The sequence below is a fragment of the Aegilops tauschii genome, chromosome 7 (assembly GCF_002575655.3).
Source record: "Aegilops tauschii subsp. strangulata cultivar AL8/78 chromosome 7, Aet v6.0, whole genome shotgun sequence".
In the NCBI taxonomy this organism is placed as follows: Eukaryota; Viridiplantae; Streptophyta; class Magnoliopsida; order Poales; family Poaceae; genus Aegilops; species Aegilops tauschii.
This window is the reverse complement of record NC_053041.3, coordinates 602,163,420-602,185,076: the sequence shown is the minus strand read 5'-3', so window position 1 is coordinate 602,185,076 and position 21,657 is coordinate 602,163,420. Positions and strand designations below refer to the sequence as shown.

The window sequence follows — 21,657 nt, the reverse complement described above, 5'->3', positions numbered from 1 at the left end:
GGATGGGGCTGGACAACGACCACGCCGGATCCGAACCCCTGGTGCAGCGCCCCCGCCAAGTAGCCAACCACCCTGAGCAGGCCGACCGCCAGGTGCCCATAGCCGCACACCGGCCCCGCAGCCCCCGTCGCCCAGCCACCCACCGGAGAGAACTTTGTTTAAATAAAATACTAATCCAATTTGGCTCCCGCGAGCACGTGCTCCTGCGCGTGAAAATGATTTTTGAAATGTTAAAAAAATCCCAACAATTTTTTTATATATTAATAGTCACATCCAAATGCTACCTTGCAATTTTTTTAGGAAAAAGGTTAAACCTTTTGAAATGTGCAAATAAAACAAATTGAACACCAAATGTTACCCCAAATTTGCTTTTTTCACCGACGAAACACTACTGCTCCGTTTCACATGAAAATTGTCAAGCATGCTTGCAACACTAACATGAACATGCACAAGAAAATTCAGATTTTTTTAAAAACATTTTGCTATTTTTTTAAGTTACTACTCATGCAGGAGCAAATGCTCCCGGGAGCCAAAACACCACCCCTATTTTCCCTCAAAAAGATAAAATAGATCATATGGTGACATACTTACTCCTTCCCAAAATGTTTTATGCAATCATAATAAACACAATTCAAGAATAAAGTGTGTACAGTATACCCGCAAAAAAAGGTGTGTATAAACTGTTTCGGGTTTAGTTCCTTTATTTGTCCATGCTGTAAGATGTCAAATTACTAAATGCAGTTATATGATGTGCTCCCTCCGTCAAATCATATAAGAGTGTTTTTGACACTACACTAGTGTAAAAAACGCTCTTATATTATGAGATGGAGGGAGTAGTGTTCTAGCTTGAAGTCTTCATCTCTTTTTTCTTTTTTGCGAAAACCATCTTTCATCTTCATCAATCAAGACTGTGTTTAGGGCTAGCGGTCATGTTCGAAGCCTTCCCTCGCGAGGTCCGGGCGTTAGTATTCATCCAAGCTCTAGAGTGTGTATCTTCATCAGCGACGCCTTCCATCGAGGACAAGGGTACATGGGCCTCAGTTGGGATTCGAAAAGGATGATATACCGTTGTGCCGGTGTGCCAAGGAGTTGGCAAGGAAATTTTATATTTTAAACATAATACATGCCCAATGATATTATGTTAGTTATACATGAAAAACAATCTGCTGATTAGTGATCCTCAGTACTAGATCAGACTGTCGAGTTTCTTCGGCATGCGCATCCTTGCCCGTGGGTTTTCACCTCTTGACTGAGTCGACATGTTCCTCTGCTTTGGTGATCCGTTCACGAAAGAAGGCCCCGATGCCTTCATGTTTCGCGTCAATTTTACTTACTGTTGTTTATTTGTAGTTGCCTTGTTAGCCGTTCTGGGGCACCTTTGTATCCAACTATTTGGGGCTTTATTGTTAGTATAAGCAGGATTTTCACGCTCTGTCTAAAAAACATCAGAGATTTAACTTTTCTAGAAATATAGGAGCTGACAAAAAAACATTTCGCATTATATGTATTATCCACAGAATGCATATCCACTGCCATTGTGTGCTAGTTATCTCTACTACTTAAGAAAATGTAAGGTTCCATGTTTCACTTTTGTTCTCACCATCCTTTCGTCCAACCATCCTCGAAGGATAATCAATCACCTTAATTTACATACCTTCAGAACCAATTTCATTTTAAATTACTTACCAAAATTCTTATCAAAATATAAGGAAATCACAGGTAGGATTTGATTTTACACAATCACATTAATATGGGCAGGTAAATCACTAGATAACGTTAACGTACTAGAATATTTATATCCCGTTGCAACGCATGGGCATTATCCTAATAAAAATGCCTAAATACAGTGATGATTTAGCTAGTTGGTGACGGCTAGATCAGAATACTAAGTTCCTTCGACATACTTCTTTCGGGACTCCCAGTCATATTGCTAGCACTCGGAGGATAGCTCCTATCAATTCTAAGCTTTACCTTTTAATTTTAGCAGCTCTCTGAGATTCGGACTAGAGAAAATGCTCCAAGTGAAATTAGCAAACCCCGACTCCGCCGAAGAGTGTAGAAAAATATCCAAGAGTCAGCATTGGAGATGCCCTAATAGAAAAATATCCAAGAGTGTAGGATGGCAAGCATTGGAAAGGTTTTGTCTTTAAACAACGGTTGTTGCCAACAGTTACTGAAACGACCATGGTCATGTGTTTGGAACTGCCTCTGATCATGGTTTTCTTAAGCAAATAACAATATTTATCTAAAAAATGAAGCAAATAAAATTTTGGTGTATGTACAAGTTTATTTGCTACAGTGTATCAAATCCCTAAATTACATAGGAATTGGATTCACAAAGAGGATCTCAATAGTTTCACGAAGACGTGTGCTGACTGTGAATGCATCGTTTCCCCCGCCATAATATAGAGGGAAGCTTAGAGCAAGGTTGATAACCCTCTGCACCGCTGGGAGCAACGCTCGATCTCCAAAACGTGCTTGGTTCAGACTTTTCCAACCATCTTCAATTAGTGACCCGATCTTTGCAATGGCAACCTCCCTTGTGACCCCATGCTCTGCCATGTAACACTCCACGGAGCTCGCCGCGCCCCCCTTGCTCTTTACACGCTACATTCACGTATGTTTAGCAATTTCAGACCAAAATACGAATTAGATATGCATTTCCATATGGTTGCTATATATCCTTTCCTACTAGAAACAAAGCTTAGTTAAATCCAAGGGGACACGTACATTAAAGGCAGCAATGTCATTCATGAAGCGGGCAATCTTCCCACTTGCTATGATGGCATCAGGGAGACCAACTACCCAGTCCAGCGCCTCCTTTGGCATTGCATCGCCCATGGCAGCCATGCCACACACAGATACTGTTGGAACACATATGGTCATGACACCCAGATTCACCTGCTCGTCAAAGCTTGGTTTGTGACACTTGTGTGTCCATTGGGCTTCTTGAAGATAGTAACTGAATTGATTTTGGAACTGTACACAATGAAGCAAAATTGCTCCACAAAATTATCAACTAATTAATTCAGAAATAACGACATTAATTGTCTTGTAGTACAAGAGTACTATTAAAGCATCTCAATTACAACGCTTTAATAAATTTACCCATCAGAGTATTAAAACATGGCTAAAAATATAGCCATGGGATGGTTACCCGATGTATAAGAACATGGCTAATTTACAAGTTGTATTCTTGAATTATTTTCCAATGCGTATGTGCTTAGTTTGGTGTAGCTCAACTTATTTCATTTAGTTGGATCTTACGTGGACACTTAAGGGGCAACAAGGGGAAAATTAAAAGGGATGAGGATGAGGGATCCACATATGATGAGAATATGCATAGGACTATGTGCCTAGCACCGGTTCTTTCTGGAGACACCAAAATCATCTCTCTCTCTCTCTCTCTTAATTGCCCTATCGCATCATTTTTTACATACCATGGCTTAGCACCGGTACAAGCTTAACAAAAGCTTAGGCAATTTGACCCTGTAAATAATTCAAGAATAGAAAGTAGATGCAAGAAATAAAATCAACTAGAGTATTTTGTTAGAGCATGTATAGTGGTTTCTGAACCTAAAAATGATGAAATCATAGTAGTATGCACTCCCTCTATTAAAGAATATAAGGTGTATTAATATTCAAAAAATTCAAACTATTCTATGTTGCACAGAATATAGAGAGGAAAATATCAATAACTACGGTACCAAATCAGTACCATTAGATTCACTTCACATATATTTTCATATTTTGTTTATTTGGTAGTGTAGATGTTGATATAATTTTCTATACACTCGTTCAAACATAGAAATGTTTGACTTTGTAAAAACTAATACACCTTATATTTTGGAATGAAGGGGGTAATCAGTTACTCCTATTATTTTATGTTACTTTGTTAAAAAACAATTTTGCGGCTCTTAAAATATATGATATTTAATTTAATTTTGAGAAGCCAAACCTTTTTCTTCTCTATCTTCCAGGTGAGTAGTTATGTTAGTGGCATCGCTAAAGGGGGGATGATATATATGAACCCACTATGTGTGCCTTATGTCTCTCCTATAGGTCAAACATGTTCAGAATCGATTGGATATATACCATATCATAAAATAAACTTGTCAGAATCACCCTAATAATCATACTAAAATTTCAATCTCAAATTAATCTAACTAGAACACAAGTTTTGATTTTCAAAGTATTTCAATTATTTAAACTATGTTTTTTATTCTATTTTTATGGGGCTTGGTCTAAATATAGGTATTAGTGAACCTAAAATATTTGATCAATTGTATGCCTATTTTAACGTTATATATATTGACTTATATACTAATATTTAATATATTTTTGTCATGCATATATCTTCCTAGAAAATTATGTCTGGTCAAACTGTAAAAGACATGTAAGATTCCCTACCAAGGTGAACTGTTCTTAATATATTATGCACACAAGGTAAACATGATAACCTATTAAATGAGAGTGTTTAGAATGTCTGAACTTGCAAAACCTGCTAGTACTAGAGATGAGATACCTATGGCGTACCTGCTTCTTGATGTAGGCGATTTTGTAGTTGCCACTGGTTGCCATTTCATCGCCAATCTCCTTAATGTTCCCCAACAATTCTTTATAGAACCTTTTCAGGTACTCTGGTAGAAGAGAAATAGCACTCCCATCCCATCTATGTACATGGTAAATTGCAATGCATGCAAATAAGCCAGAGAAGCGAGTTAGACCACTGCAAATACTTAGTAGTGCAAGAGAGTTCAACACTTTCATCGATAATTGGGCATTAGCCCATCTAGGAATCAGAATAGGAAAATCCAACCTTTGTGCGGCTTCATGTAGCATTTGGCATTCCTCTATGGTCGCATGGTCATCATGTGTGTCATCCATGATGGTAAGTAGTACATTAATTTTGGCAGAGATAACTCGTGCAAGCCCAAAATGCTCCTCGTAGTGCACCACAAAGGACCAAAGGTAGTTCTCCACCACACGATCTCGAACATAACTAAGCCCGATGAATTCAGAAAGTTCCTTCCACCACCTGTGAATAAATTAAATAGTTACTTGGGGTTAGATTTTTTTAGCTGGATTTAGGTGAACTGAAACACATTGTTTATAGGTTCTACTATTTGGTGAGTATGCCTGTGAAGGAGCCACGATGAGTCCTCAACATTTTAAGAAATTAATTGCTTATTGGATATAAATGAAGATCAGGCTAGCATGTACTTTGTCATAGACTTGAGTTCCTTCAAGTGGAGATGTTGGTGAAGGTTGAAATCAAGCTTAGCAAGCTCTAGTAGAATTGGGTTATGCCCTTCATCTTCTTTGTATTCGGAGATAAAATGCACTGTTTCTACCCTCCTGTATGTCCTTGGCAGTGGAAGGTGCAGAGCACGTTTGACTTGCTTCGCTAACGGGGACTTGAGACTACCCCTCATTGATTTAAGATGATGCCTTGCAAAAGCGATAGCTTCTTCCAATGATGTCTCACCATGTACCAGAAGATGAGCCGCGTTGTATAAACTTAATAGTCCTCTTGGTTCTTTAGTAATATCCTCTCTAAGGCTTCCATTTTCATCCTTGAATTTGTCAAAAACATCTACATGATGGACACAATTAATTAATGCTAACATTGTCAAGTATACATGCCAAAAATGGCTGATGCTTGCTCTGAATCACCTAAGGGCTAAAATGCATGTTGCATCCTCAAGGTTTCTTTTATCATTGAGTATTGCATTATATAGCAGGTAGATACCTGGAGATATCCAACATCCATGCTCCCTAAGCAGGCGAAACCTAAGAGCAACATCGTGGAGATTGTAGCTGCTAAATTCACTCTCGAGGATTTCGCTTAATGCTGTGTTGATCTGTTCTTCAAAGTGGTGATCTAGTCCAAGATGTTGGAGTACATCCACTAACATCATTTTCCGCACCGCCCGGTTGCAACCCTTAAAGAGCATGCATACCTCCTCCTTCAACTTTATGACCCTCACTCTCATCCATTCCTCACAACTCTGCATGCATGAATGTAATAGCCGAGACTGCTTAACCAAAGAGATCACTTAATCAAAAGATACAATAACATGTAAATATAAACTTATGTAGCATACTACAGAAAACTAATATTGGATGGCACATGGAGTATCTGCTCCCGGGTGCATATGCACCTGGCCTCATAACGAAAGGTTTATCAAACCACCAGTGTTGAATATAATATATCAAAGTTTGAAATTTTGACCGTATTCCCTTACAGAAAACTATATCTAGTCAAAGGAAGATTGCAAATTGCATAGCCGTTCATTACACTCCGACAAATTTATTGTTTCTTAATCTAATTCTTTTACAAGACATAATCAAATATGACATGCTTGTACTCGGACAAAACAGCTTAACAGAGCTCAATAATCACACCTGTTACAGTATATGTGGATTGCACTAGCCCTTTCCATCAGTTCGGACTTTTGGTTGCGTTGGCTAGTGCATGAAGCTTAACATGGTATCGGAGCTAAGGTCTTGAGTTCAAGTCCTGGTTTGCGCAATTTATTAAAAATTGTTGTTGCCCCCCTTTGTGTCCACGTATAGGCCTCTTGAGTCATACGTGAGTTCCGCGCGCCGTCGCTCTCTTCCGGTTGCACTTGTTGACTTGTCTTCCCCGTCACACGTGAGAGGGGGGGTTACAGTATATGTGGATTGCACTAGCCCTTCCCATCAGTTCGGACTTTTGGTTGCGTTGGCTAGTGCATGAAGCTTAACAACACCGACCTAGAACACCTACAGACATAAAGAACCAAAGACGTTGGACTCTAGGTGTGTACTACATTTTTTCAATCGGACTTAGGCCCCTGTGCAGCAGTAGCGATAAGTTCTAGCATTGCATAGTGCTGGTGTGTGTACTTGCGGGTCCCATCCAGCAAACAAAATAACCTAGATTTGTTGACAAGAATAATTCTGGCCGACGGGAATATGCAACAAAGACTTTGCTTCATATACAAAAAAGGATATTGCTTCAAAAACTGTGTTCCATAAAAATTACAAGTAAACAATTTTTCTCCTTTTACTGCAATAATTAGAAGCCGGATTCAATTCTAAAGACACATTTGATTAAATTGAATTTGTAATGTCCAATGTTCGTCCTTACTGTTTTAACTGATTTTCATTGAATGATACTCCCTAAGCTATCGTTTAGTGTTGACCAACTTTGGACCAAAAAACCGAGTTGTCTACCAGAAAAGGGTAATACGATTAGATTCGGATTTGAACGATATTTTCAACAGTATACTTACTACAAAACATATACCTCGTCTTTTCTTAGTTAAATCAGCGACCAAAGTTAGACTTCAAATCGACAGGGCCTTGTATATGTTTACAATTCTCCAGTGGTATTAGTATTTTTTTTTGTTGAGCATGTATAGATACTACTTCCTCCGTAAAGAAATATAAGTAATGATCTAAACACTCTTATATTTCTATATAAGAGGGAATACTCACTAACGGGACCTTCATGGTTTACCTAAATTGTGGTGCCCAAAACCAGGTGACCCAGGAATTCCGAATTATTTTTCTCAACAGATGAATTAAATAAGCACCAACTTGCACTTGCCGCCCGGCAAGTACTGTGCATTTGTCTTGGAGCAAAAAGCATCGTTGCCCTGTATAGAATACATGCAGCCTAGTGACCGTCCAAATTTTTTAATTGCAAATGGTCTCTTGGACTAGGGCTAGTGACCATGTCAAAAGCTAGTACAACTGCTACCAGCAAACAAGCTGCAGCTGGCACCCTAATTAAAAAGAACAAACAACTTATTGCAAGTAAATAATACTACTAACAAATAATGGTTGGCCGCCGTAGTAGATTCGCATGCATCACGGAGAACATTATTTTAGCATAGTGACCAAATATAGTAGCATACTGGTACTCGGACAAAACAGCTGAACGGAGCTCAATAATCGCACCGGCCGAGAACACAAACAGGCATAAGGAACCAAAGATGATGGACTCTAGGTGGAGAATGCAGAGACTATAAATTTTCAATTTGACTTGGGCCCCTGTGCACCTACCAACAGTGATAGGTTCTAGGCTTACATGGGGGAGGTATGTGTACTTGCGGGTTCCACCCAGCGAACAGAACATATATAGATTGTGTGATCAGAATAAGTTTGATCCACTTCCATATGCAACAAGACATTTCTTCATTTAAAAATAAATAAATAAACAGGATATTGTTTCAAGAACTGTGTTCCATAAAAATACCCTTTAACCTATTTGTCTTTTTACTGCAATAATAGGAAGCAGGTCTCAATCCTAAGTAGACACATTTGATGGAAATGAATTATCATCTTTCCATGTTAAGCGTCATCATATATCAGGTCTAACTTTGACCACCAATTCAACAAAAAGATACGGGTTATATACCACAAATAGTATGACATTAAATTATATTCGCATATGAAAGGTGTTTCCAATCGTATACTTACTGCAAAACACGAGGCTAATTATCTTAGTTAAATCGGTAAAAAGTTAGACTTGAAATTGCCAGGGCCTTGTACACCGATTCGGAGGGGACTAATGTTGTTTATGTTTTGCTAATGTTATTGGTAATATTTTGTTAAGATGTATATATTACTTTCAAATGGGACCTACATGCTTCACTATAAATTTTTATGCCTAAAACCAGCTGATCCCAGAGTTCCCAAAGAACAAATTAGGGTTTTTTAGGGGTAAAGAACAAATTAGGTGAGAACCAGCTTTCACTAGCGGGCCGGCAAGTAACGTGCATTTGTCTTATAGCAAAAAGCGTCATCGCTCTGTAGAAAAGCATGCCGCCAGAGACTGTCCACAATTTTTTTATTACAAATGGTCTCTTGAACTAGGGCTAGTGACGTGTCAAATTAAAAGCTTAGTACTCCCTCCGTAAACTAATATAAGAGCGTTTAGATCACTAAAATAATGATCTAAACACTCTTATAGGAGTATTAGTTTACAGAGGGAGTACCACGAAACAAACTGCAGCTAGCACCCTAAGAGAGCAAAATAACTTATTGGAAGTAAACAACTGCAAATCATGGCTATCCAGGGCGAACAGAAGAGGTTCGCCCTCACGAAGATCAAATATACACTAAAAATCATCGCAAAAAAATACAGAGTATAAACTATGTTTTGGAGCACTTACGTCAATCAGTTTGAGCGAGGAGTGAAATGTGAACTTCAAACCCTAGATTCGAGAGGTCTCTCTTACCTGCAGTGGTTGTGGCTCATAGTTGATGAAGAAGTCACCCCAGACTGAGGGCTCAAAGCTGGACGGCTTCCCTGGAGTGGTTGCACCTCTTGACGCCATGAAGTATATGTTTGCCGTGTTCGCTAGATTGTTTCGCCAAGGACAAGGCAACCTGCAGCCTTTAAATAGAACATGTGTACCTGCAGCTGCAGTAGTAGCCAGCGAGCTAGAGATTAAATTTATCATGAAAGAGACACTAGATAGGCATAAGCATTTCAACAACTGAAAAACAAAGTCTCCCGGGTGGCTCTCGGGCAACTCCGGAGGCCATCCCCGACACCCCAAAAAAATGACCTTACAGCCGCCCTGCCCCTCGCAGTTGCGAGTGGTAGCCGTCGGTACTGACGTTAGTGGCGGGGCCCTCTTGCCTTCGCACTCCCCTGTTGTGATCAATGAAGCCTATCAATTTAACTTGTCGTGGTGCAAACAGATGAGCGACAAGGGATGATCTACAATGAGTCAAGATCGGAGAAGCACTGAAGACAAGGGTCAAGATTAGAAAGAGATTGTTAGAGATAATCTTGAGAAGTTTAATTAGTCTTGTAATTAGCTGGGTACGTGAGTTAGTATGGGGCTATGTGTCCAGCCCGTTTGTACTAGGATGCATGTCCGGCTAGGATTAGCAGCTGGCAATGGTCTACGTGATAGGAATTAGTATTTGACATGTTGTGGTAGGAGTCCGGTTTGGAGTCTTCGGTCGTAGCTAGCAGTGTCCGTGTGTGGGCTAGTACGTCTAGGTTGTCAAAGGTCGGTGGCTGCCTATGCATATATATGTAGCAGGGAGACATCAGATTGCATCACCGAGTAAAGAGGGAAGAGTAAGGCACGACAGGTGCCTTTGGCGAAAGTTTTTATGTGCGTGTGTTCTCGTGATTTGATGTGATCGATCCTGTGGGTGAGTTCCAACATCCCCACCCTTCTTCACCACTGCCAACCTTACTTGTATGGTTGTCTCCTCCTCTCTTGTCGCCACTCAACGCGGCGTGGCCATGGATCCGCTTTCCTTTGTGCTCCATGCAGGGTTTGTTGGTGATCCTTGCTCGGGCGACCAATATATATGGCATTCCACCTTCAATTCGGGATGGCCCTCCTCCCCTTTGTGTTATTGTTGTGTTAGTTGTCGGTGCTAGTTTCCCTCGCCATGCCCATGACATGTCGGATCTAGTTTGTTCAATGCAATCAACACTTTGTATCCTCACATTCATAAATATACAGCTATAAGAATGATGTATGTCTATTATCCATTCGGGGGACTAAACATGTGTCAAACAGATGTGCGTTGTCCTCCACGATGTCCCTACGGGCACCACAATTTCTTCTAGTCTCCACGACCCTAACTTTCATCAAAGACCAATATGTCGTGAATCCCGTCGACGGTATACATGGACAATGAGTCCTTCTACAAGGCTCTACCCGAGGTTTTACATGGTCGGAAATCAAGAGTGGTTGTAGGAGACATCACGATAAATTCGGTATTCCAACCAAATAGGGGATCTCTTTCGTTAATCAATGCGAACTTGGAGTCCAATATGGTTCATCCTGGCCTGGTGGCCAAGAAATTACACAAATAACGAGATGTATGGCTATGCAAAAAGACATCTCTCAAGCAACTCACAAGCTTTGGCAAATTACGGTTTTAACATCTTCAACCACAAATTCGTCTTGTAATCCTTTTGATATTATAAAAAGATCAACACAAGGTATAGTAAGCATGGTTGCTACCCACGTTATGGGCATGTAGTTGGGTAAGAAGTGTCTTGCTTCTCTTTGTTCACATCAAACTATCCCTGACATAATCCCTGTATCTCCACACAAACATGTTTTATGTATACCCTTGTACACATGATCGACGCGATTTGTGGTTTAGTCATGGATGTGAGCGTAGGAAGTCAGACTCCAATGTCATGTATTCCAACATTAGTTGAGTTGGTGCCTCCATCTACCTCTCATACTCTACACATCGGGAACATGCAGATGGACGATGGATCGATGTGCACCACGCTACTGATGGGTCTTCCCGGGTGGCAACACCATAAATCATATGAGCCGGATGAATACAAAGATCATGCTAGTTCCATAAATCACATGATATTCATTATATTATGAGAAAAGTATATTTTTTCCCATCAAGTTTACCGAAAGTCTGCATCTAGTCCATCGGCTTTGTTAGGGCTACATTTCTTCCCACAAGTATCAAAAACGGAAAAATGTATTCCAAAACCAGATTAGAGGACAAAATCAGCCACCTCTGAGCTGTTTTCTCTCTCCTAATTGCCACGCTGGATGCATCGTCGGTCCAGTGACATACTAGTTCAAAGGAATGCCACTGCTATGCACCAAGCTCCTCAACCCCGTCCAGAGAGGCAGGGAGCACCGTCTCAGGTGCACCACTGCCATGGACGTTGGCATGGCTTCCCTCGATCCATGGGGAGGTGGTTGCGGCCATACATACCACGGGCACGGCTGATCCCGCCCTTTCCTCATGGTAGCAACACTTCCATTACGACAGAGGCGAGGTCATCACAGCCTAAATATCACCCTCCTCATCTCCAGCGACGAGGACGATGGAGCGGATGCCGCTACCACAAATATGTCATTGTTTGTGTTGGTTAGCGGCAGCAGGGATGCAATGAGATCCTCCTCCGTGGCTCCACTGGCGCTCTACCGTTGACCCCATATATGTCCATGCCACCCTCGCTAATGCACTCCTTCACGTATTTCATCTCCAACATTGCCTACTCTTGTTCCAGTCCTGGCAGAGGTAGAGATGGAACTACGCCCCCGTCACCCCGAGCTGCATGATGTTGCCGCGTGTCACCCCTTGTCATTTTCCTCCTCCGACTCCTGCACGATGACCGTATTCGGAGGCAAAGCATGCCGCTCTAGGCTTTTCCCCGCATGGCAACGGCGGTGGAGATCGACGAGGTGGTCGGCTTGGTATCGTAGAACACACACACACACACACACACACACACACACACGGAGAGAGAGAGAGAGAGAGAGAGAGAGAGAGAGCAGAGCCAAAATAACCTAACGGAAATGTCCAATATGGCAAATGAGGAGCCATAACACCGGTGGCACGTACGCGGTTTTCTCCTCATTTCTGGTTTCGAAAGTGTGTATGGTTTTGAAACATGAGGGAGTAATTCTCATCCAAATAAGATTAGGGCCTGGTTGTCAACTTCTGGTAAACTTCTAATAACGTTATTTAGACAGGCCAGCGGCTCTTATTATGCTGCATAAAGAATTGAAGATGTATTGTAGTCAATGTTTTAAATAGCGGGCTATTGCCAAATAGCGGCGGACCTCAAAATCAGCTATAGCGGAGCTATAGCGGGCTATAGCAGGCTATAGCGGGCTATTTGTATATGGGACCATTTAGCGGCACCCTAGTGAAAAGGCTATATAGCGGGCTATAGCGGAGCTATAGCCGGCTATTTAAAACATTGACTGTAGTATATACACATGCTGAAGATTCGCATATGTTATCATACATTGCTACATGGATATTACATGCTTTCTGTATCACTGCGAGCCCATAGTTTTCAAGCTCCCATGTGGAATAGCTCTGAGTTGCAAGTCACACCTTCTACTTACCGCCAGCCCAAATTTCTCGGACATATCAAATGTATCAAGGTTAGTCCCAATAGGAAACATCCACTCTAAGTGATAAAGAAGATATGCCAATGTGATGTTTACAGTCGATGTTCCGAACAACATGCCAGGGCACTGTCGTCGTCCAGCTCCGAAGGGAATGAACTCAGAGTATGTTCCGTTGTAATTTATGTTGTTGTTCTCAAACCTTTCTGGCTTAAACTCCTCAGGATTTTCCCAAGATCTTGGATCTCTGGAAATTGCGAAGACATTAACATATACATTGGTACCTTTAAACATGTCATAACCCATGATCGTACAGTCCTCCCTAGTCATGCGGGGGACTAGAGGACCGGGCGGATGCAATCTAAGGACCTCCTTGATGACCATCTGCATGTAGTGTAGGTCACCAAGGACGTTGTTCGTAATGACAGCTCCATGTTGACCTACCACCTCTCGGACCTCTAATTGTGCCTTAGCCATAGCTCCGGGATTGTTCATGAGCTCTGACATAGCCCACTCTAAAACAGTTGATGTGGTATGCGTGGCTGCCGCAAACATGTCCTGGAAACCACAGTATGGACAACAAAAAATTAGTATGAAACAATAGCACCCACGTTTCATGCATTTCCGGATATGCCATATATGCTACATCAACACTAATAGTTGCCTTGCCAGGAGCCCGGGGCATGGTTTTGAGAGACCAATTTTAAGATCCAGGATGCGCTTAATATTTATTTTTCTATCATGTTGGGTTGGTTTTCTAGACTGTCCGGTTTGTGTATGGGTACTCCATAGACCATACATTATTTCTCCCAGTTTCTAATAAATACCCACTTTTCTTCCTTTTTATGAAATCCCGGGGGGGGGGGGGGGGGGGGGGGGGGGGGGGGGATGGGGTTCGGGTAAAATCTACAATACATATTAATTTGACATGCCTCATTCAGATCGATTCCAGTCGCCGCTACGGTCACATCAATCCGTTATGGCTCGGACCCTCTTAGCAGCTGGATCCTTCGGGAAGCCATTGAATGGTTCATATTTTACCAGTAAGTCTTCCTACTTATTGTCACATTCAGGATCTGAAGTGCTCAGAATTTCAAAAAAATCTGCCTCACAAGAAAACCGTCCAAACATTTGATGTGGTCATCCCAGTCAGAAATGTGTATCTAATAAGGTCATACATATAGTTCATTTCTGCTTCGCAAAGAAAAAGCATAGTTCATTTTTGTCAATTTTTATTTAATTTTTATGCTCTGTGGAATGTGAATGAAACAAATAATTACCCGCGTTGATATATTTGGTGGTATAAGAAATTGGAAGGTTTAATTGCGCTCATAAAAAGTTAAAAGTCACTTGTTATGTAGTCCCTACGTCGCCAAAAAAGTATCGTAAGTTTAGTTCAAATGAGTCCATATTTAAACTAAAGTCATACCACTTATTTTGGGGCATAGGGAGTACTAGCGAACATCTTTCTTTAATTTTGTGAGGAATATCTACTCCCTCCATTTCATAATATAAGAGTGATTTTTACACTAATGTTCTTATATTATGGGACGGGGTAGCTAGGATGCTAACTTCTCTCACATGACGGAGGGAGTACTAGTGGACATCTTTGATATAATTAATGAGTTTGTACATCTATGTTACCCAGGCATCGTCGATGGGATCATGCATGGAGGCAGATCAGATCTGGTAATTTATAATTATGGTGAAACAATCAGTCTTAGGAAGTAAACTAATACTCACAAACAAGACGGCTCCCATAATCTCTTTGGTTAGAGGGAATTCCAGCGAGTCTTCCAGCTGCAGCCTGAGCAGTACGTCCAGCAGGTCCTCATCGTCGGTGCTGCCGCCGGCAACGCCGGCAGCCCGCGTGTCCTTGCGTTCGTCGATGATACCAGCGATGATGCGCTGTATGCGGCCGTAGCTCGTCCTCATGCGGCGCTCGCCGTTGCTGAGCCACCGCACGAGCCGCGACGACGGGAAGAGGTCGACGAGGCAGAAGCCGCCCACCAGCGCGAACGCCTCGTCCAACTCGCGGAGGTACTCGTCCTGCCGTGCAAACTTGCCGCCGAAAACCGCCCGGCACACGACGTCGTTGCTGAGCGCCCGCACCTTCTCACTGACGTTGACCGTGGCGCCGGCCGAGGCGGTGATGGAACGGACGAGGTTGCCCGCCTCCTCGGCCCTGACGCCCTCCATGCGTCTCACCTGCTTGGAGTTGAGGAGCTCCGTTACGCAGATCTTGCGCATCTGGCGCCAGTGGTCGGAGTAGGGGGCAAAGGCGATGCCCTTGCCGCCGCAGCCAAAGATGTCCTGCGTCGCGCTGCATGGCCGGCTAGCGAACGCACGGTCGTTGGTCTTCATCACCAGCGCTGCCGCCTCGGCGTTGGAGACTACCACGGTGGGGACTTCGCCTAGCCGGAGGAACATCAGCGGCCCATGCCGGCGAGACAGCTCTGTCATCGTGCGGTGCGGTAGGGCGCTGACGACGCGGTGGAGGCTGCCGATGATAGGGAGAGTCCATGGCCCAGGAGGCAGCTTCTTCTTGGACTTGTTCTTGCGGCTGGAGAGCTTGAGAAACAAAAGGGCCAGTACTGTGGAAAGGCTTATCAAGCACAAGCTCAACCACCCCGCCATGGCAGGCAGCTTGGCTTGTGCAGTGATGACAAATCTTGGGCTTTTGCAGCTTAGAGAGACGTGACATATATGACGACTAATCTTTGGCTTGCACAAGCTCAACCACCCCACCAAATTTGGTTCAAGAGCAAGCCCACGCAGCTGATCATTTTCTTGTATTTTTTAAGAGGCCTATGCAATGATGACTAGTCGTTTGTTTTTTTTTCTTCGAGAAAAGTATACTTTTCGTCCCTCAACTGTTGGCGGAGTCTAAATTTGGTCCCTCAACTCTGAAACCGGACAACTTTCACCCCAAACTACTAAAACCGGACAAGGTTCATCCCTGGACACGGTTTTGACCGCTTTTGGTGCTGACTTTTGCCAGTTTTGACTCAAATTCGCGTACTTTCTTCAAATCCGTTTATTTATTGAGGTCTGCATACCATTTTCAAGTTCAAGTGTTTATTTTTTCAAAACCGCGTACTTTCTATAAAAGTTCATGAATTTGAAGAAGTACACGGATTTACTTTTCTCTTATTCTTTCAAATCACTACAGAGGGCAACCCTGAGTGGGATGGCCCCGGCAGATAAGGAATTGGTCGGCGACGGGGACGACGAGGCTCGCCGCGGAGGCGAGCTAGTGGAGGAGAGGAAGGAGGTCGACGGAGCGGGTCCGAAGCGTAGGGGGGCTAGAGGCAGTGGCGGAGCTATATTGAGGCCGGGGGGACGGGGGCGCTACACCCCCAGCCTTGGATCAATTCCTGAAGAATTTTTTTTTGGAGGGCTTAGATTAGAAAAAAGATAGCATTTGCCCCCCCCCCCCCCCCCCCCCAAATACTGATGATGTGTGTTTCGCCCCTAGTGATTTTCGGCTAGCTTCGCCACTGTCTACAGGGATTGTGGTGCGGCACAAGAACAGTGGAGGAATAGGCCCGGGTAAGACGGCGTCCTAGTGGCGAGTGTTAGGTCAGTGCATTCTTCCAAATTTGAACTTCAGAAATATTTCAGCCATAGTCGAAATCACGAAATTTGATTGAAAGTCAGTGGTTTCAGTTTTCACCTCGGCAAATGGGTCAAAATTTCCCCTTGAATTTGATTGAGAGACATCAAACCACATCTTTCTAAAATAATTAATTTAAAAATATGTGTATACAAACGTGATTGCAGAAATATTTTGCAGGAAATACAATACTTTTCATATGGTCTAAAATGAAAAAGTGCTCAACTTTCAAATTATTTGTCTCTTCAAAATGAACAAACTTTGATATTTGGATCATCTTCATTCGAGCTCGTATGCAACCTCGACAGCCAAACCAGTGCAGCGCAACGAATAACACCTCTTACCGAGTGCAACACTCGGCAAATGCCACCTTTTGTGAAGTTTTCTTTTGTCTAGTATTTTGTCCACGACACTCGGCAAAGCACATGCTTGCCGAGGTTTGCTTCTTTGCCGAGTGTTTCCCGGAAACCAATCGATGAGATTAGTCAGCGGCTATATGAACAGCCAGAGGCCAACCGTGGCTTGAGAGCAGAAATAATAAATCACGGCATAATGAGCATTGGAGTGAGTAAGTCCTTGCCGGTGGTGGTCGTCGGCCCTTGCGCCGGCATCGTCCATCTCTCCTCTTTCGACAGGTGCATAGCTCCTATTCCGGTCACGCTGCTCCTTGTCTTCGACCAACCAATCGACGGCCCCGTCGAGACCATCAAAAAAGCGCTGTCGCGGGCACTTGCGCACTACCCCCCGATGGCCGGCCGCCTCGCTGCCACCGGCGACGACGGGGAGCTCCACATCGCCTGCACCGGCGAAGGTGTCTCTTTCGTGGGTGCGGCAGTTAGCTGTGCCCTGGACGACGACGAGGTCACGACACCGGCGCTGCTCCTCGGCGACCTCGCCGTTGGCTACCCCGCCGAATACTGCGGCCTCAGCGACGCCTTTCTACTGATGCAGGTGACCGAGTTCTCGTGCGGCGGATTCGTCGTCGGCATGACATGGAACCACGTCATGGCCGACGCGGCGGGGATGGCGCAGTTCCTGCAGGCCGTCGGCGAGCTCGCTCGGGGGATGCCGGCGCCGGCCGTCGTTCCGGTCCGGTCCGAAATCGACGGCTCGCTGCCACGCCTCCCGCCAGCGATGGTCGCCGCTGTGAGGTCCCAGATGCGCATGGAAACGGAGGAACTGGCGAGCCTCGACGTCACCATCCCCTCGAGCTTGGTCGGCCGCATCAAAGCCGAGTGCGCCGGCGACTGCACGGTGTTCGAAGCCGTCGCGGCCGTGCTCTGGCGGTGCCGCACCCGCGCGGTCATCTCCGATTCCGATGCTGACACCGACGACCCTGCGCCCCTCGCCTTCCCAAGCAACGTGCGCGGCCTCGTCGGCGCCAAGGAAGGCTACTACGGCAACTGCGTCACCATGCATCAGGTCCAAGCGACAAGCGGCGCGGTGGCGAGCGGCGACATCAAGGACCTGGTGAAGCTCATCAAGCTTGCAAAGGAGAAGGCGTCGGACATATTCAGGAGCAGCAGAGATGCCGTCAGCGGCGGCGAGAGCGAGACAGATGCCGGCAGCAGTGGAGAGCAGCCGCAGCTGGCACCCCCATGCTCAAGGTACAACACGCTCAGTGTCACGAGCTGGAGGAACCTTGGGTTCGAAGCCGTGGATTTCGGGCGTGGGACGCCGGCGCGCGTGATGTGGAAGGCGCATCAGACGGTGGGTTTCATCTGCGTTGTGTGCCCGCCGTGCAAGGGGGAGGACGGCGTCAACGTCGTGTCCCTCTGCGTCAAGCCGGAGCACGCCGACGCCTTCGTGGCGGAGTTGGCCGCCCTCAACATATAATGCGAACTGCAGAGTGCATTTACAATTCCCAGCTTTTCACATTTCAAAATTCAAATCTCAATGTGAGATCATCTCTTTCTAACCTTCCATCATCGAAAGGAGCATCTGAACCCCGCCCCCCTCGCGTCGCTCGCGGAGCGAGCGACCGAGAGGATAACCCTAGCCGTATGTGACTAGACATGGCGATAAGGGCATGTATCTTTCTTAAAGGCATTGTTTGCGAAAATAGTCAAATTAGTCATAGGTAATGGATCTGGCGTAATTGTCTATATTCTGTACTTTGTTTCTTCCCTCGTCGCCCGTGTATCAACTTAATAAAGATGGTTGTGTGCATTATAATGATGCGGAAGCCTAGACTTTTAACTCCTTTTTTGAAACAAGAAAAGTAAATCTATAAATCACATAAGCAATGAGGAAGTGGAGATGAAATACCCAAGCGTAAGTTGCAAAGGATGACTGTGCTCCCATCATGCCCGGACAGTAGCTTTCTAGCTCCCGCGTGGCTTTAGGCATCTCCTACGCGGACCCACAAAATGCCTGTAACTTTTTTTTAGAAATGGAGGAGGACCCCCGGCCTCTGCATTGTTAATTTTCACCAGAAGCCACGTCGTCTCGATCTCTCTCGGCTGGCTGGAACCGAGCGGAGCCTCGCCACAAAGACGTACGCCGCCGTCGGTACAACGGCGGAGATCCGTCATCCCCTCACCGGTCCGATCGGGGCGTTGGATCCGTAGCCACCGCCGTCACCATCTCCGCACAGATCAGCCAACCCCGCCGGATGGGGCGCTGCCACCGACGCCGTCCATCTCAGGGCCGCCGCTCCGCCGGCCAAGGAACTGCGGCCACCGCCGCGCGGCATAGGGTCGCTGCCCTCGGACTCCCACGAGAGGTGCTGTCCCTGCCGCCTCAGATGGGATCCCGCAGCCTCCGCCCGCCCAGGTGCCTTCGTCGCCGGGCCTGCTGCCACGAGGGGAGAGAGGCACGAGGAGGCGCGAGGGGTGGCCTGCGGCGCTAGGGTTGAGGGGCCCCTGTCGTCGCCCAGGGAAGGCGACGCGAGGGAAGGCGCCGTGAGGGGAGAGAGGCCTGTAATTGTATGGACCGAACTGTTCGAACGAATTTTGTCATCGAAAACGGTCTCATATTTGTACCTGGACGTGTCTGTCTGTCCGTTTTCCCGTACCATAATCTGGAAGAAAACCAGGTGGCTTTGCGGGCGTCTGAACCTCCGCCGCGTTGGACTCTGTCACCCCTGGTCCACCCAAAACCGAGGCAAAGCCTGTGCATTTGGAGCGGCCTGCATTGTTTTCATGCCAAAACCCACGCTTTCCGCACCCTCTTCGCTCCGATCATCGCCACCCTCCACCCCAATTCTAGGCTTTTTTTGTCCGTTGCCGCATGGACCTGTACCAAGACCTGCCAGAGCCGATGCAACTGGACGATCGAGAAGAAGATCAACCTCGAAGAGAAGGCAGAGAGATTCAACATCTTGATGGTGACGACCGAGAAGAAGATCAACCTCGAAGTGAAGAAGACCAACCTTGAAGAGAGGAAGGTTGAGCTCGCAGTCGCTTCTGACGATTCCAAGATGTTGACCATGAGAATGGATGAGTTGAATGTGGCGATGATCATGTGTTTCGTCCGTGTTAGGATGTTGAAGCGTTTAGTGGCTGAGATGGAGGCGACCAAGGAGGAGACAGCTTGTGAAGACATGGCTGATGAGTAGGAGGCGGAGGCAAAGTCAGCGAGAGGCTCGGACAACCAGTCTAGGTCGGAAAAAATGCTCTTTTTCCATGGACAATCAGACTAGTTCTTTTGTTATCGGGAGTATGTAGAACCTATAAAGAAATGGCTTTTGGAGGCCGAGCTCCATGGAGGCCTCCAAATGCAAAATTCAAAATTCATAAAAATTCATATTTTTACATTTTAAAAAATTCTGAAAAAAGACAAAGATAGATGAAGGCATAGTGCACAAGTGTGTAAATTTTTGGAGTGAAATTGTCGGTGTATAAAAGTAGGGGTCTTTCTGTACACCTTTACTTGTACACGGGCGGTCGTAGCCACACCTGCGGCCATGCTTGGCGGGGCAGAGGAAGGAAGGGTACGAAACTGCCAAGGCAGCATCCAAGCCAGAGGCATGAAGAGCAAAGGGGCAAGATGGACTTCTTGCCGGGGCGACCTACATAGCCCCGGCAAGAGCCTTGCCGGGGCGACTTGCCCAACACCAGCAAGGCCGCCACCCTTGAGCCTGAGAGTTCTGACACCATCGACAACGTCAAGACCAAGGCTCGGGAGCGCTTGCGTGGTGGCATGCAGATCTCTGTGAAGACCAAAGGCCCGCGAGTCTAGATGAGAACCAGAAGACGAAGAACCCCGGCAAGATCCTTGCCGGGGACGGCCGAAGACCCCCAGCAGGATCCTTGCCAGGGACACCCGCGAGACCCCGGCAAGACCCTTGCCGGGGGCATCTGCGAGGCCACGGCTAGGCCCGCACCCACCAACATTTCGCTGCCCCACGGCCGTTCCGACACGGCAATCCGCCCGTCAACTAGGCAAGCACCTACGTGGCGGCATGCAGCCTCTAGGCCAACTAATCAAGCACCTGCGTGGTGGCATGCAGATCTTCGTGAAGACCCTGTCACCGCACTAGCACAGCAACCAGCCAGCCAGCATGGCGCTGCATGCCTCGTCAGCTTGGACGCGCGTCGAAGCAAGGCAAGGCGGCGACGAACGGGACGAGCCCTGTTGCCGTCTGATAACCCACAAGTATAGGGGATCGCAACCGTTTTCGAGGGTAGAGTATTCAACCCAAATTTATTGATTCGACACAAGGGGAGCCAAAGAATATTCTCAAGTATTAGCAGCTAAGTTGTCAATTCAACCACACCTGGATAACTTAGTATCTGCAGCAAAGTATTTAGTACCAAAGTAATATGATAGTAGTGGTAACGGTAACAAAGGTAACAGTAGCAAAAGTAATATTTTTGGTGTTTCGTAGTGATTGCAACAGTAGCAACGGAAAAGTAAATAAGCGAAGAACAATATGTTAAAAGCTCGTAGGCACTAGATTGGTGATGGAGAATTATGCCGGATGCGGTTCATCATGTAACAATCATAACATAGGGTGACACAGAACTAGCTCCAATTCATCAATATAATGTAGGCATGTATTCCGAATATAGTCATACGTGCTTATGGAAAAGAACTTGCATGACATCTTTTGTCCTACCCTCCCGTGGCAGCGGGGTCCTAATAGCAACTAAGGGATATTAAGGCCTCCTTTTAATAGAGTACTGGAACAAAGAATTAACACATAGTGAATACATGAACTCCTCA

General features: G+C 45.4%; 3 protein-coding genes across 4 annotated transcripts; 1 reads left to right on the top strand and 2 right to left on the bottom strand.

Moving 5' to 3' along the window:
- Positions 1-2,187: 2,187 nt before the first annotated feature.
- LOC109732008 (tau-cadinol synthase) lies at positions 2,188-9,512 on the bottom strand. Of its 2 annotated transcripts, XM_020291193.4 has the most exons (7): positions 9,234-9,504; positions 5,753-6,011; positions 5,224-5,596; positions 4,820-5,038; positions 4,537-4,672; positions 2,731-2,979; positions 2,188-2,607 (listed from the first exon to the last, which is right to left on the bottom strand). In XM_020291193.4, exons 1-7 carry the CDS (start codon positions 9,456-9,458, stop codon positions 2,317-2,319), a joined length of 1,752 nt encoding a protein of 583 aa, XP_020146782.2. In that variant the 5' UTR covers positions 9,459-9,504; the 3' UTR covers positions 2,188-2,316. The 2 variants fall into 2 exon arrangements, with proteins under 2 accessions (XP_020146782.2, XP_073361476.1); XM_073505375.1 differs by having other exon boundaries at positions 4,537-5,038; positions 9,234-9,512.
- A 3,022-nt stretch (positions 9,513-12,534) lies between these two features.
- On the bottom strand, positions 12,535-15,597 carry LOC109732007 (desmethyl-deoxy-podophyllotoxin synthase). The gene is made up of 2 exons (XM_020291190.4): positions 14,616-15,597; positions 12,535-13,430 (listed from the first exon to the last, which is right to left on the bottom strand). Exons 1-2 carry the CDS (start codon positions 15,507-15,509, stop codon positions 12,798-12,800), a joined length of 1,527 nt encoding a protein of 508 aa, XP_020146779.1. The 5' UTR covers positions 15,510-15,597; the 3' UTR covers positions 12,535-12,797.
- Positions 15,598-16,897: 1,300 nt separating this feature from the next.
- Positions 16,898-18,651, top strand: LOC109731999 (acyl transferase 15). The gene has a single exon (XM_020291180.3). It carries the CDS (start codon positions 17,041-17,043, stop codon positions 18,322-18,324), a length of 1,284 nt encoding a protein of 427 aa, XP_020146769.1. The 5' UTR covers positions 16,898-17,040; the 3' UTR covers positions 18,325-18,651.
- The last annotated feature ends 3,006 nt before the right edge of the window (positions 18,652-21,657 follow it).